Below are 16969 nucleotides of genomic sequence, written 5' to 3'. Positions count from 1 at the left end.
TCCTTTCCCTTTTTTACAATATTCCTAATATTTTTTCTTCACAGAGCTTCTTGTAAGCCCACAAACGTTGTTTCCTCACTGCAAATACTTTTCAGATAATCCACAAATTTACTCCAGTCCAGTGAACTTCTGATCCCGCCGGTTTCGGATCTTCCCTGTCAGTTTATCAAGTTCTGCATAGTCCATTACTTTCATTCTCCACTCTCTCCTTAACATGTAATAGTACTTCTTCACGAGATACATTTTGTATCAGCAGGCCCTTCTTTGTGTGTCTCCTCCATGAGAGGTCTGAAGGATGGCAGCCTAATAACAGGTGTGTGATTGACACCAGAATTATTATTATGGTGGTCTGGTAGGTAAAGGACCCCTGGACGTTTGTCTGCAGACCACTTTCCAGGTCATGTGGTCAGCATGCCTAAACTGCTTCCAGCGCACGGAACACTGTGACAGAAGCCAAAGCACACAGAAACACTAGGAGATGGCTGGGGAAGAGTCTGGCCAACTCCATTTAATCCTGAAATGCAATGAAGGGTTTGTTGCCATGTTTTACAGTGCCCTCAGCTACATGGGCTTCCTGGCTGCCATCTGCTTCACAGTGGCTTTTCTAGCCAGGAAGCTACCTGGGGCCTTCAATGAAGCCAAGCTGATCACCTTCAGCATGCTGGTCTTCTGCAGTGTTTGGGTGTCCTTTGTGCCCACCTACCTGAGCACCAAGGGGAAGTACATGGTAGCCGTGCAGGTCTTCTCTATGTTGGCCTCCAGTGCTGGGCTTCTGGGCTGCATCTTCCTCCCCAAGTGCTACATTATCGTACTGAGACCTCATGTGAATACGAAGGAGAATCTCATGATGAAAATGAAGTGAGGCATGTGATTCCTAACATACTCAGTTCTGCAAACTTATGTATATTTAGGGAATTTTATTTTTAAAAACTGATCATTGATGAAAGCAGGGCAGGTAAGACCCTGTCAGTAGAGTTAGCATCTGGATAGAAGTAGCTGAGGAGGTAGGTTATTTTCAGGGGTGCCATAATGGAATCACTGGACCTTTTTAACTCTACAGTTCTAATATTCTAAGAACTATCTCCCAATACCTCCTTAAAGTTTCACCTGATGTTGCCTCCTTCTTTACAAGGACACTGCCGTGTCTTCATAACCTTAGAGCTTGACGGCTATAATGGCTTTTGTATAGGAATGAATGTCCTTGAAAAGTGTTCAGAAGTTTTCCAGAACATGTAGAGGTGCATCTGCTGGCAGTTTTGTGTCCCCTGGACCAAATGGCCCCAATATGTTCTACCGTGTCCATTGTTTGCCCATAGTTACATTTTCCCATTGAAGTTCAGGTCTTAACAAGCAGAGCCCTAAATGACTTGGACCCTACAGAACATCATGATGACTTCCTCGTTTTGTCACCATGCGACTTTGCATTCAAATATACATAGTAATACAAGGAGAATATTGGGTTGTATCCAACTAAATGCTACTCAGAGTAGAACCATTAAAATAAATTATTCCACCTTTGTCATGTTGATACTTTTCAATAAGTCTACTTGCACTGGATACAACCCATTATATGTGAAGGGTACGCAAATGTATAAACAGCTGCAGTGTCCTTGACAAGATGTACCGATAAGGAGCCTGTGAGCATTAGGGCTGGTTGATATCTGGTTTTCAACATCGCAATATAGCAACAACTAAACATTGTGATATATCACGATGGCTGAAATAAGGATGGAGCTATGTAGAGGCAAACAGTGGGGCTGGGCAATATCTGGTTTTCAACATCGCAATATATCACCAGCTAAACATTGTGATATATCATGATGTCTGAAATAAAGATGGAGCTATACAGAGGCATTGGTTGGCTTCATGGTTTTTCCCGCATTGTGATTTTTGCCAGCGCCTGCTCTTGTAAATTGCTGCCCACTGCAGAAGGCAGGGGCGTGATGAGAGATGAGCCAGCAGACTTAACAGGGGATACAGAACTCAAGAGAAGCATGCACCAGCTTCACGGTTTCTCCTACATTGTGATTTTTGCATCACACACACACACACCATGGTTTGCGATATATTGCCAGGTCAAAAATTATGAAACTGATATCATGACATGAACTTCAAACCAGTATTGGATGATATATTGGCCAGCTCTAGTGATCATTCTCTGCAAATTTCTTCAGAATTTTTTCCCTATTAGAAAACAGCATGATTAAGCCGAAGGCAACTGCAGATGTGCAGATTATTGAGGAGCAGCTAACTAATTCACAATATGTGCTTTACAAGAGAAGGAATGTGAACAAACTTGGTGGTCTGATAATGACTGGTAGAAAATGGGGCTATCAGCAGACAACAAAAGAGTTTCTGCATGGTGGAGAGGGATGACTGCCCCTCAGGTAAGCATATGGGAGATGGTTCATATGGACTCTAAAACCATGATTCCTAATGTGGGGCACACACCCCACAGGGGGGCTATTTGATTTTTAAGGGGGGCAATTCGAGAATAAGTTACACCAAGTTAATGGCCTTTTAGGCTTCCTCCACGTGAATAGGAATTCACTTTTTGAATAATAAGAAATACATATCGGGGGGGGGGATCAGGATTTTAGAGGTGCTTAGGTGGGGCATGGCCAAAAAAAGGTTGGGAACCACTGGTCTAAAACAAAGAGCATTTTCATCCTGCCTAATATGAAAGTGTTTCATTACCACAAAGTTTGCCAAGTTCACCTGCTCCCTCACTGGTCCATGTCAGACAATGGAGCCCCATTGGTGATTTCTCAGAAACACGTTTTCTCTCTAGCTCTGCACCTGCTCATTGCACCATGCAGAGAGACCAAGAGGTTGCAAACAGAAAACTTATTCCCTTTATAATTACCAAAATCATAATGATTAATTCCTCTCTTCACACCAAAGCTCTAGGAATTTCCCCTGAGACCTATATTCCAAGCATCACAATCATGGGCAATGTGATGTAACTTCTTGCAAAGAGCTTGGAAGAATAACTTTGACATAAATACCTCCTGTCCTACCCATCTCAAGATAATAAGTGAATCTCGTGCCACTGAGAGCCTGGTCTGGGATGGTGGGCAGGCAGAGATTGTGCACATGGGAAATTTCCTCTCCCTACCATTAGGTCTTAATCCATGTCTTGAGTCCAGTTGTGTCACTGAAGTCACTGGTGTCATAAGGGAGGACACTTGCCACTGACATTGCTAGGATGATATCACTCCTGCTTCTGCAGCTGCTGCTGCTAATGCCACAGGCTGCCTGTGGGACACAGCTGGGTAGATGCTCTGTGGATCTGATCTGGCTTCAGAATGAACCAGTGAATTATTACAGGGCAGGGGACCATCTCATTAGCGGAATCATCTCACCCAAAGCTGCTGTGTTTGAGGAATACATCTTCTCTCAACCTCCAGTAATCAGGCCTCGTGAGTAAGTTGTTGTTGTTGTTTAGTCATTTATTATTATTATTTTGGTAAATATTTTTTATTCATTTTCCAATATAAATTTATACAAAATTAAACATCCAGTTATCACCAACATCCTCTTTTGGACTTCCATCAACATGTCTGATAATTCTCCGTATTGTCACTTTCTCTACATTTCTTAATTTAATATTGCACTATATAATTATTTGCCTTATCATATTATTTAAGCAATATTTCTACCATACATTCTCACAAAGCTTCCTGAAAACTTACAAACGTTATCTGCTTATCACAAATATTTTTGATATATTCTGTAAATTTATTCCAGTCCTCAGTGAATCCCTGGTCTCGTCGGTTCCGGATCCTCCCTGTTAACTTGTCCAGTTCTGCATAATCCATTAATTTCATTCTCCATTCTTCAATCGTAGGCACTTCTTCTTGTTTCCACTTCTGGGCCAACAAAATTCTAGCTGCTGCGTATAAAAATACCTTCCAATCCTTCTTATTAATTTCATAACCTAATATTCCTAATAGATATGTTTCTGTTGTTGTTTAGTCGTTTAGTTGTGTCCTATTCTTCGTGACCCCATGATCCAGAGTACACCAGGCACTCCTGTCTTCCACCGCCTCCCGCAGTTTGGTCACACTCATGCTGGTAGCTTCGAGAACACTGTCCAGCCATCTTGTCCTCTGTCGTCCCCTTCTCCTTGTGCCCTCCATCTTTCCCAACATCAGGGTCTTTTCCAGGGAGTCTTCTCTTCTCATGAGGTGGCCAAAGTATTGGAGCCTCAGCTTCAGGATCTGTCCTTCCAGTGAGCACTCAGGGCTGATTTCCTTCAGAATGTACCAGGATCCAACACCGCCCCACCTGTGCATTGACTGTTCCCAAGGACCGCTCTTATTTTCTGGTACCCCTGGTCAGGTTCTCTCCCAATATTGAGTGTGATGGCTCCTCATTTCAGATGAGTTGTTTATCCAGCATTCATCGTGGTTTGCTTGTACAAAGCTTAAGCAATGCTCGGGTTATATCTGGGCTTTATCAAGCATTCTTTCTGATTTGTTAGTTTCTTTGGAGCTCTTCTCAATCTCTTTTTGAGTTACTGACCCTGAAGAATCTACCATCACCAGCAAACTTGGCCACTTCACTGCTCAGTCCTAACTCTAGATTGTATATGAACAAGTTAACAAGTGCCTGTTTCTCTTACCCAGTGTAAAGGATGAACATTCATTTTCAACATAGGTAGATGCATAAAACCACATCTTCTTAACACACCCTTTGATCAGCTTCCAAACCACAAACCTCTAAAAAAAAGTTGATTTTGTTCTTTAAAGACTGTGAACAATAACCTCTTTTTCTTTTTCAAGAGTAATTTTTGGACCTAGTATATGGTACTAAAATGATTTAATAATAGGTACTCTAACTGAAAATATGATTAGTGGAAAATACAAAAAACGCATGAAACAAGGTAACAATTTGCTGTTATTTTTATTGTAAAGAAAGCAGGGTTCGGAAGATGTGGGGAAGTCTGGTGGATTTTGAAAATGGTGATGGAAAGATGGAAAATTTCTTTCTTCAATCTTTTCTTTTCTTTTTCTGTAAAGCTGCTTTTAATGTATATCTGATTGTACATTTGTACCTGGAAAGAAGCAATAAAAAATATTATTTAAAAAAAAAAGTGGCAAATAACTATCCAACTTGCAGCCAGGATCTGTATCTCTCCGCCAATAAAAACATAGAAACAATTACCTGGAGATACCCTGTTTTGAGGTGTATGTACCTGAGAAGGCCTTTAGAAAGAATATGGCATTTTGTTTTCACTGAATGGATAATGGCAGCCTGTCACAAGTGTTTTATTTGATGCTTTGCAGTATCTCTGAAGAGAAGTACTGGCACATTCTGTCCTTCTTGTTTGCTGTTCAGGAGATTAATCAGGATCCCTTGATCTTAACCAACATCACCTTGGGCTACAACCTCTTTGAAACCTATTTCGATGGCAGAGTGGTTTCCAGTGCACTGCTGGACGGGCATTCTGGTGGGGAAATGAATATTCCCAACTACAACTGTAAAAGACGCAAGAACCTCTTGGCTGTTATTGAAGGGGCTGAATCGGACATTTCTACCCATGTTTCTAGCATGTTGGGCATCTACAAAATCCCACAGGTAGGGCCTGGGATGGCCAGCAGCCAGGGATGCAACAGTGGTGGATCGATTAGACTATGTGAACCGTGAGCTCCCATCCTACCCTAGGATTCTCCGTTTTCTGAAGGATTCCCTTAAAACTATTTACAATAGGCTCAATCTTGCCTGAAGATGCCTTAAGAGCATAAGCATCTGCACCATCTATTCCAGCACCCTGCTTTCAGAGTAGCCTACCAGATGCCACTTTCAGGAAGCCCGCAAATGGACCCGAGTGCAACATCACTCTCCCTACTTTTGATTCCCAACAACTGGAATTCAGAGGTAGACTGCCCTCTGGCTAGGGATCATTGGTAGTCTTATCCTCCCTGAGTCTACCTACTCCTCTCTGAAGGCCATGCAATTTGTGGACATATTTCCATCTTGTGGGGGCAAGCCCACAGTTTGACTATGCCCTGTGAAGAAGCATTCTAAATCCTCCAACATTCAGGTTCATTGGGTGGCCTTAAGTCCTAGTTTTATGGGATACAGAGAAAAGGGTCTTTTTATCCTTTCTCCATACCATGAATACTTTTACAACTCTATCATGTCTCTTTTGCTCTCTAAACTAAAAAGATCCGGAAAATTGTAACCTTTCCCCATAGGAGAGTTGCTCCAAAGCAGGATTTCCCAAGCCTAGGTCTCCAAGTTTTTTTTTTTGGGTTTTTTTTTTTGGACTACAGTTCCCATCATCCCTGACCACTGGTCCTGCTAGCTAGGGATAATGGAAATTGTTGTCCAAAAAGAGCTGGAGACCCAAGTTTGGGAAACGCTGCTCCAAACCTTAGATCATTTTTGTTCACCTTTTTAGCGCTTTTCCTCATTCTACAATAACCTTCTTGAGGCATAGGAATAACATGCATTATGATGTTGACAGTTTTGATTTTGAATCCTTCCATAAAAATGCCCAACATGGAGTTGGTCATTTGCACAACAGCTGCATACAGTGGTACCTCAGGTTAAGAACTTAATTCATTCCGGAGGTCCGTACTTAACCTGAAACTGTTCTTAACCTGAGGCACCACTTTAGCTAATGGGGCCTCCTGCTGCCACCACGCCTCCAGAGCCCAATTTCTGTTCTCATCCTGAAGCAAAGTTCTTAACCTGAAGCACTATTTCTGGGTTAGCGGAGTCTGCAACCTGAAGCGTATGTAACCTGAGGTAACACTGTGCTGGGAATATTTTTATTAAGCTTCCCAACATGACCTCATTTATGAGTAGAAAGTAAAGCACTGTCTTGAACATTCTTTTGATGATAGTTACAGATAGGTAGCCGATAGGTAGGTAGCCGACATTCTTTTGATGATAGTTACAGATAGGTAGCCGTGTTGGTCTGCCATAGTCAAAATAAAAAATTCCTTCCAATAGCACCTTAAAGACCTGTTGACAGAAGGGTGGTGGGAATGGGAGATTGGCAGATAGCTGAGATGAGCCTGGGTCAGATAGCTATTGGCAGATAGCTGAGATGAGCCTGAGCTGAGATGAGTCGTCAACAGGCTCATCTCAGCTATCTGCCAATCTCCCATTCCCACCACCCTTCTGAGTAATACCCCTCCCCACCTTCTCACTATATAGAAGGATCTGACAGCTTCTGTTTCAGTGTATCTGAAGAAGTGTGCATGCACACGAAAGCTCATACCAAGAACTAACTTAGTTGGTCTTTAAGGTGCTACTGGAAGGAATTTTTTATTCTTTTGATGGCGTATGATGCATGCCCCGCACTGACATGGCCTCTTTTTGCTTGTTATTAACATATATATGATATTCTTCCTTTTTCTCACTAGGTGAGTTATGGCTTTCCTCTTCATGATAAAACTCAGTTCCCTTTTGCCTATCGGATGATCCCAGAGGAGAAAACCCAGCACCTGGGGATTGTCCAACTCCTCCTGCGTTTTGGATGGACGTGGATTGGAATCTTTGCTCCAGACAATTATAATGGAGAAAGGTTCATAAGTTCCATAACACCTCTGATGCTCACCAATGGAATTTGTGTTGCCTTCTCAGAAAAAATAGTTTATCAGAATCTATACCAAATCGCCATGCTGAATGAACCACCTATCTTGTGGAGAAAAGTCAATGTATTTGTCTACAATGGAGACTCTTCCAATAAATTTGGCATCATCATTAAGGTCCAAAGCGTATTTGAAAAGATACAACCTGGGGGGAAAGTTTGGATCACAACAGCCTTTCCGGACATCAACATGAACTTGTCTCATGATATGAATACTTTCATGTACACCCATGGTTCTTTGTCCTTCATAATGAAGACTAGAAAACGGACAAAATATGACTATTATAAGCCACAGTCTGGCAGAACACTATGGTTCTGGGACAAATCATTTCACTGTTTATGTCCAGAGAATGTGTTGCCCATGAAAGGCTGGACAAGATGCACAGAGAAAGAAAAACTGGAGATTCTTCCCCAAGAGGAGATTGAAAGGGCCCTGTCTCAAGACAGCTATGTTACTTATAGCAGCATCCAAACTGTGGCACTTGCCTTAAGTTCTGCCTATTCATCCAGATCCAAACAGATGCTGATGATGGGTAGAGGGGACAGTTGGGGACATGGAAGACTACAGCCCTGGCAGGTACAGTATTCTCCTTTTGCAACATGAATGTAGAAAGTGGTGTCTCCTCACAGGTCAGTTTTATGTGCCCTTCTTTTTAACTTGTTCATGCGTTTAACTTGTTGTGCGTGAAAAGTGAGCAAACTAAATGTACTGATGATACCCAATTGTTCTGGGTGGTTAAAAGTAAGAGGGATTGTGAAGAGCTCCAAAAAAATTTTTTTTCCCCAAATGGAATGAATGGGCAGAAAAATGGCAAATTCAATTCATTCTAAGCAAGTATAAAATTACGTGTATTATGAGATGGTTCAAGGGCAGTTCAGAGGGTGAAATCAAGATTAGAGGAATTTCAGAACAAAGGTGGGGGGGGAGGAAAGGAAGTCATCAGGAGGGCCCAAGCAGTGAATTATGAGAGGGTCCAACCCCCATTGTTGCCAGATGTCACAGAAGGGGAGAATCATGTGAATCAGCCACTATTCCATCTTCTGAGTGTGCAGTTCCTTTGGTAACTGAGGAGGTGGGCAGCCAATTTTCAGGGCCAGCTGAATCCAAGACGGAAGGAGAGACAGAGGGACTGAGTTGGGCTCAGCTAATAATAATAATAATAATAATAATAATAATAATAATAATAATAATAGATAGGTAGCCGTGTTGGTCTGCCATAGTCAAAATAAAAAAATTCCTTCCAGTAGCACCTTAAAGACCAACTAAGTTAGTTCTTGGTATGAGCTTTCGTGTGTATCTGAAGAAGTGTGCATGCACACGAAAGCTCATACCAAGAACTAACTTAGTTGGTCTTTAAGGTGCTACTGGAAGGATTTTTTTATAATAATAATAATTTATTTGTACCCCACCCATCTGGCTGGGTCTCCCCAGCTCCTCTGGGCGGCTTCCAACAAAGATTAAAAATACATTAAAATGTCACACATTAAAAACTTCCCTGAACAAGGTTGCCTTCAGATGTCTTCTAAATGTCAGGTAGTTGTTTATCTCTTTGACATCTGATGGGAGGGCGTTCCACAGGGCGTTCCCTGTAGCTTAGCTTCTCGCAGTGAGGGAACCGCCAGAAGGCCCTCCGCGCTGGACCTCAGAATGGTCACCAACAGCAGCAGCACAAACAGATCCAGCCTACCCAAAGGAACACCTATAAGAGAGGCCAAGGCTCTCCTTATCTTATGCTCTTACAGAGTAGGCAGAAGCAGCAGACAAAGGAAGAGAGGACCACTTGAAGCAAAAGATTGGGGGCACAGCAACTTCACAGTATTCTTAAAGATCCAGTGGCCTTCTGGGTCAATAAGAGTACTGTGAAGTTGCTGTGCCCCCAGTCTTTTGCTTCAAATAGCCCACCTCACTTTGTCTAACTGTAAGGTATGGTTCTGCTTGCATAATTCTCCTAAGAGTGCACAATGAGCCTGTGCATGTAATGATCCTAGCTCTGCCCATTTACAAAGTCGGGCAGGAGAAAAGGGAGGACTTAAGAATGTATTTCAGCTGTGACTGCGGAAAGCCAACAGCAATCGATTCCTATGAGTCCAGAAGTGCACTGACCCAAGATGAAGACAACCAAGATGACCATTGGTTTGGAATCCGTGCCTTATGAGGAGCGATGATTGGAGCTGGGTCTGTTTAGCCTGGGAAAGAGGAGGCTGAGAGGAGATACGAGAGCCAGTTTCAAGTATCTCAAGGGCTGTCCCATCATGGAATAGGGAGCTGGCTTGTTTTCTCCTGTAGGGTAGGACTTGAACCAATGGCTTCAAGCTACAAGAAAGGAGATTCCAACGAAACATCAAGAAAAAACTTTCTAACAGTAAGAGCTGTTTGGCAGTGGAGTGGTCTCCCCCAGGAGGTTGTGGACTCAAGTTCCTTGGAGGTTTTTAAGTAGAGGTTGGGTGCCCATTTGTCATGGATGCTTTAGCTGAGATTCCTGCATTGCAGGGGGTTGGGCTAGATGACCCTTAGGGTCCCTTCCAACCTTACAATTCTATGATTCTTTGATTCTGTGAACCTAATTCATAAGCTTCCAGGTATTATGAATTCTTCATAAGCTTCCGGGTATTATTCATTCTTCTTTTTCTCCTGTCAGTCCAGCTCCACCCTTTCTTAAGAAACGTCCAGTTGTTTAACACCTCCAGGGGTGGACTCTATTCAGATGAGAATGGGGAGCTGGCAGCTGACTATGACATTGTGAACTGGGTGATGTTTCTCAATAAGTCTCAAGGCAGAGTGAAAGTCGGGAGCGTAGAGAGACAGGAAGCCTCTGATTTAAAGCTCACCATTAACCCAGAAGCCATCGTGTGGCCCTTGCAGTTTAAAGAGGTAGGGGGAAAGATTTATGTGTGCTTTATTACCCTGTGACATTTGTTAAATAATTTACTCTATATTATACAGGAAATTATTCCTACGCAATTCGTTTGCAATCTAATCTAGGGCTGATTTCAAAGGCCTCCCTCCCCAATTCTCAGCATAAACAGAAAATTAATTTGAATTGGAAAACCACTTTAAGGGTGGTGGTGGGTTTTTACATTTCAGAGGTGTGCACATTTTACAAAATAAATAAATACTTAATGAAATAAATATATAAAATGTGGTCATTTTCTATCACTCCCTACACACACACATCCTTGAAAGTAGAGCAGAAACTGCATGCTGGAGTGGGGTCCTATACAATGTCCCCAACAGCCCCCCCCCCATTAGTCACTTTTAAGAAAACCCAGCCTTTTAAAGTATGCATTTTAAATATGTGAATAATGTTTAAGTGAGTGAGCAGTATATTATACGTATATAATATAATGCAAAATTGCATAAAACCCAATGGCATCCTGGCTTGATTGGTGCTGGAATATATAACAACGCGGGTGGCGTTGGACTTGCCGATCAGAAGGTTGGCGGTTCGAATCCCCACGATGCGGTGAGCTCCCGTTGCTCTGTCCCAGTTCCTGCCAAACTAGCAGTTTGAAAGCATGCCAGTGCAAGTAGATAAATAGGTACCTTTGCGGCGGGAAGGTAAATGGTGTTTCCGTGCGCTCTGACACTCGTCGCAGTGTCCCGTTGCTCCAGAAGCAGTTTAGTCATGCTGGCCACATGATTCAGAAAAATGTCTGAGGACCAACACTGGCTCCCTTGGCCTGAAAGCGATATGAGCACCACAACCCCATAGTCGCCTTTGACTGGTCTTAACCATCCAGGTGTCCTTTACCTTTACCTTTATATAACAACAATAATATGATAACACATATCAGTCCATCCATCCAACCAACCGTCCTTGTTTAACATCTTTAATGGAAAGTTTCCATGATCTGACTGACATCCTGACATTCATCTCCATAATGTCACCAATCACCCTCTGGTACTGTGCCATTCACCCAGTGCCAAGAAAAACTCTGCAGATTCCCTTTTCTTAACAGCTGTTTCCTGTCCTAGTTTATCATCAGGCCTGTGATCTTTCTGATGCTCTGCCATTGCTGGAGCAGCAAAATTATATACACCAGAGTTGTTTCAAACTAGAAACTTGTACATCAACAGTATTTGCCTATAATGGATGGAGTAGGGTCCATCTACACCTTATGACTCACTTTCACATCTTTCACACCTTTCCCCTTGATGCTCCTTCACTTAATTGGCAGACCGTGCCTCGCGCCAGGTGTACCGAAAGCTGTCGCCCTGGATATGCCAAGTTGGTTCAAGAAGGGCAACCGGTTTGCTGTTATGTTTGCGATCCGTGTGCTGCAGGGACAATCTCCACTCAGGAAGGTGGGTGACTCAGGGCTTGTCTACATTTACTTTTTTGCCCCATGCTTTCTTAGCACATGTCCACACTTTCCCAGTCGGCGATTGTCATTTGCTCTGACTCAATGCTAAAATGCAGGTTTCCTCACGGAAAGCACAGGGATGGGGGGGGGGTGTAGAAATGTGGAACAAAATGAATTCTGGGCGAGGGCTAAATTTTGTTCCTCAGTTGAGAAACCATTGTGCTTTAAACCATGATCAAGATTGTATGGGGAAAATACGGAATAACAGATACAATCCTGCTTAAAATGTATATAGGAAGTGCAGTGTAAGCGACGGAAGTCAATCAATGAAATTTTATTATTTTCATATTGAGATATTTGTAGAATAAATTTGGAAGAAATTCTTCCAACTTTTCTACTTCTTCTTTTTTTCTTTATTTTTTCTTCTTTTTTCGTTTCTTCTTTTTCTCTTTTGTTCCTATTTTCATGTATATGTGCTTATTTGAAGTGTATATGTGTGTATGTACTTGTGTTTTGCTTATATTTTGTAACAATTATGTTAAATTTAAAAAATAAAAAATAAACCATGATGGAGTGTAGACAAATAAACAAATTAGTTTTATTTAAGAGGTGCTTCCTCATACGTTGAACCTCTGGGTAGGGAATGTGGACACTGGACAGTGTTCACAGAAGTACTATATTTTACTGCTGCTTAATCATAAGCACTACCACAAAGAGTTAATTCTAGCACTCTCCTGTGTTAATAACAGTGAGAGGTGTATCTATTAACACATGAATAAATTTGGTCTTGTTACCCAGTACCCATCTTCAGTGCAGGCGACTGTCACAATTGGATCACTATCTTTTGCCCAAAATGGGAAGTCTGAATCACAATGCCTAGAAAGAGTGTGTGATTGTTGTTCTCAGGCATTTCCAGCTATCTCAAATAGGTTGTCAGGAATGAGCCAGCTCCTAGTGGAACTTTACAGCCGGCTGCAGAACAGAGAGGGTTAGATCTGATGCAGGCTGAACAGCGGCCAGTGCCCAGTGCACATCCTTCGGACATTGGAATGCCGGTTGCCAAGGGAACGACTGAGAGCAGGCTGGAACACAGCCAAAGCTCTCAGGAAGCTCAAACAAGCATGAACAGACACAGAGATAATTTGTTGGAAAAGGAAGAGGCTGGAGCTGATCCAATAAGTCCAAGTCCGCGGCGAATGGGAGGGCTGCTAGACAGGAAGCAAAACAAGAGATGTAAGGGGTGATGGTTCAATATTTTCTGTAGACATAGGAAGGAGTCTTCAGAAGGGTCATCTTGAATGGTAATGTCAGTGGCTTCGTTAGAGCTGCTCGGAGCTATCTGTTTGTTTTTGCAATAAATCCTGCTTTTTAATTACCTATGCTTACTATGTTATCAAGCTGGGAACCTGGACTCCTGACATAGGTCCTGCAGAAAGAAAGTGTGATAACTTGTTTCTCGATGAATTGGATAATGTGAGATGAAAGAAATAACTTCAGGACAGAAAGCACAGAGTTGGTCTTATGGATGCTGCTGATTTCATTCCCACCCTACTTTATATATGATTGGGACAGATGAATATTCTGGAGTATAAGCTATCATGCTGAAACATATATGTTATGGAATGTAACAGAATTCATAATATTACTGTTCTAAGCTTCCTGTTAGGACTACTGAATGCTCTCCTCTTCCTTTCAGATGCAGACTATTGCACCACATGTCCAGAAGATCAGCACCCAAACAAGCATCAAAATCAATGTGTCCCCAAGGTTATCACCTTTCTGGCCTATGAAGACTCTTTAGGGATCACATTGGCATCTTTTGCCCTATTCCTCTCCTTAACCACGGGTTTTGTTTTTGCCATCTTTACTAAATACATGGAAACTTCCATAGTCAAAGCCAATAACCGAGACCTCTCCTACATACTTCTTGTATCTCTCTTGCTTTCCTTTTTGTCCTCCTTCCTTTTCATCGGCCGCCCAAGGAAAGTGACCTGCCTTCTCCGACAAACAGCCTTCAGCGTCATCTTCTCAGTTGCTGTTTCATCTGTGTTAGCAAAAACCATCACGGTGGTGCTGGCCTTCCTGGCTACAAAGCCAGGGAACAAGGTTAGAAGATGGCTGGGGAAAAGTCTGGCCAATTCCATTATCATTTCCTGTTCCAGTGTACAAATTCTCCTCTGCACCATCTGGCTGGGCATCTCTCCCCCATTCCCAGACTCTGACATGCACTCCCAGCCTGGAGAGATCATCCTGCAATGCAATGAAGGGTTTGTTGCCATGTTTTACAGTGCCCTCAGCTACATGGGCTTCCTGGCTGCCATCTGCTTCACAGTGGCTTTTCTAGCCAGGAAGCTGCCTGGGGCCTTCAATGAAGCCAAGCTGATCACCTTCAGCATGCTGGTTTTCTGCAGTGTTTGGGTGTCTTTTGTTCCCACCTACCTGAGCACCAAGGGGAAGTACATGGTAGCTGTGCAGGTCTTCTCTATATTGGCCTCCAGTGCTGGGCTTCTGGGCTGCATCTTCCTTCCCAAGTGCTACATTATTGTGCTGAGACCTGATCTGAATAGAAAGGAGCATCTCACAATGAAAATTAAATGAGGCATCTAATTCGTAAAATATTAAGGAAGGAGGAGTTACAGCTTTTAAGGATAATACTATGTGTAATGCTACTGAATGCACCCTTCTTCTCCACCAGATATAGTTTGTGAATTGGTACTGATCTTACTTTTTCTTGGAAGGTGTCTCCATCTGGTGTTAAGTAATTCTAGGAATTCTCTGAACTTCTGCATGGAGGAAAGAATTGAAGCATAAACCAAAAAGATGTCACAGTTCAGAAGAGGGAACTGATCTCTCTGTTGGGTGATAATGCCAAGGCCAGTGCCGCTGCCCCCAATGCAGTGTCACCTGGGATTCATCACTCCGGTCTTCCATCATGCTGATGTGGCCTATATCCAAGGACATGAGCACACGACAAGCAGAGTTCATACAGAAGCTTAGCCTTGAGGAGTAACATCTAAGCCTAATTTATTGCAAATTAAATCAAACGTAGCAGAACAAAGAAAAATGTGGCTTCTCTCTTTCTTCCTCGGAGAAAGAACTGCAAAAGCAATAGCAATACAAAACTGAACAGCGTTTCTCAATTTCCGCTCACAAGACTCCAATAATCAGTGCTGGAATGTAAACAGACATGTGACATGTAACAATCTCACACATCTGCAGCACGGGAGGAATGGAATTCTCAACAATCCCTTCCAACAGGGAAGGGCTGTAGCTCAGTGGTTGAACAGTGGGTCCAGGTTGAATCCTTGACATTTCAGGGTGGGCTGGGTGAATGTCCCCTGGCTGAAAAGAACCCCTGTCCCCCTGTGTAGACACAATAGACCTAGATGGACTAATGATTCAACAGTACACGGCAGCTTCCTATGTTCCTAAGAAAATTATCCCCACTTTCTAGGTCCTGTGCAAATTTATCCTAGTCTTCTGTGCCAAGACAAGAGAGGCCAACTGACATTTCTAAATACTTTCTCTTCCCTCTCCGGATCCCTCTCATGTCTTCTGCCTGGACTAGTTGCTGGGGAGGAAGCACCTTCGTTCAATTTTTCTGAGGGCTCCATTTCTACATTCCTGCAGTCAAAGTACCTTCTGCAGGGGACATGGCCTTCTCTTCTTCTACTGTTTTGTTAGTGCAGAGTTCTTTCTTTGAAGACTCGGGCGCTGGAAATGGAGGGTGAGAAATATTTTAAATAAAATAATAACAAATGGGTGAGATAAGCCGAATGGAGAGCAGCTGAGAGGAGAAAGAACCAGTCCAGAAGAAGGATGCCCATGCTCTGAGGATACATTTTGGAGGGAAAATCCTGAGGTTCAGTTGACTAAACTGGATTGACTTAAATGCCAGAGGAGAAAGTTCTGCATGTTTCTGTGGGAATTTCAGGGGTGTCAGGGACTGGGCAGATGAGGAGTAGTGGTGGAGACTTCCACCTCAAGAAGCCTCCAAGCAGGAGGAAAATGGGGATACAATGGACCCAGATTGGTGGTGGTGACAAACAGGACACATCCCAGAAGAAACAAAGAGCTGAGAAATAATGGGAGATGAGGAACCAGCAGATGCTCTAGTTCTGAACAGGGACAGGACTCAGAAGTCAGAGAAACAGTGGACACTACATCACTTGAAAGCCTGGTGGAACCTCCTATTTCTCCACAGACCAGGCGATTCCTTCATATCTTAGAGCAGAAGGCTAAACAGAGACAGAAATATTCCATTGCTAGCCACCGTAGACAGTAAGGAGGGTTTTGGAAGCTAGGAAGTCCCACAAGAGGGGTGGAGCAGGTACTCTGAGCAATGTCTCGAGACTTAAGAGAGCATAATCCATAGTCTCTATGTGTGTCCTGATGATTTAAATAAAAGAGCTAGCAGAAGCTCTCTGTGTCTCTGATTTCTCCAAGCAGCTAGCCTGGGAGTCATGATGGGGAAACAGTAAAACTGGACATTAACATTCATCACAAACTATTGTCTTTCATTGTCCCCTAACCACTTAGTCCCACATAACCCTACCCTGCCTTATAATCCAGTAGCATGGCAGTTAATGATGGTGAAAAGGCAGGCAAACTGGTCAAATCAGACAGGCACAGGAGAGAATCTATAGGACAGAAATAGGAGAGGAGAGAGCCGGTCAGGAATCATGACCCTTATCTCAAGTTTCAAATGGGATGCAGTTGTGCTCTTTGCATTCTCTGCCAAGTTCAAAATACAACCTGGTGGTGCAGAAATGCCAAATTGACCACAAGGCCGTCAATGGATATATAATCTGTGGTCTGCTGTGCTCCTTTGTTTTCTTTCTTTCTTGTTAGCCTCCTGTAGTTTTAGTGGCTGACTGACAGAGAGCAGTTCTCCTGAGGAACCTTTTCATAGCATGCAAATCTAAAGATGATTGCCTGCGAGTAAGGATGCCTCTGAGGCACTCACTAGCCGCACAAGAACTCTGCCAGCAAGAAAAGTGGCAGCTTTTATTTCTGAGAACATGAGCAGAGCTTATGCTGCTTGTGACATCATAC

At 42.9% G+C, this 16969-nt stretch overlaps 2 protein-coding genes across 7 annotated transcripts in view; both read left to right on the top strand.

Annotated features, from left to right (window-relative positions):
- Positions 1-16969, top strand: part of LOC309527275 (vomeronasal type-2 receptor 26-like) — a 49577-nt gene that overhangs the window by 13272 nt on the left and 19336 nt on the right. The window contains exons 1-3 of one of the 6 annotated variants that reach the window (XM_082213965.1): positions 3050-3426; positions 5292-5583; positions 7383-7543. The exons of 1 other annotated variant lie outside the window; for it this stretch is intronic. In XM_082213965.1, the coding sequence (XP_082070091.1) occupies positions 3209-3426; positions 5292-5583; positions 7383-7543 (671 nt within the window). In that variant the 5' untranslated portion in view covers positions 3050-3208. 4 more of the 6 variants (XM_082213968.1, XM_082213969.1, XM_082213970.1 and 1 more) reach the window with 4 other exon arrangements.
- On the top strand, positions 12852-14797 carry LOC309527413 (vomeronasal type-2 receptor 26-like). Its single transcript, XM_082214264.1, has 2 exons — positions 12852-13147; positions 13611-14797. The coding sequence occupies exons 1-2, from the start codon at positions 12913-12915 to the stop codon at positions 14510-14512; spliced, it is 1137 nt and encodes a 378-aa protein (XP_082070390.1). The 5' UTR covers positions 12852-12912; the 3' UTR covers positions 14513-14797.

Source organism: Podarcis vaucheri, assembly GCF_965113315.1.
Source record: "Podarcis vaucheri genome assembly, chromosome: 2".
Taxonomy (NCBI): domain Eukaryota; kingdom Metazoa; phylum Chordata; class Lepidosauria; order Squamata; family Lacertidae; genus Podarcis; species Podarcis vaucheri.
The sequence above is the reverse complement of the archived record's forward strand: the minus strand, read 5'-3'. Positions and strand labels throughout refer to the sequence as shown.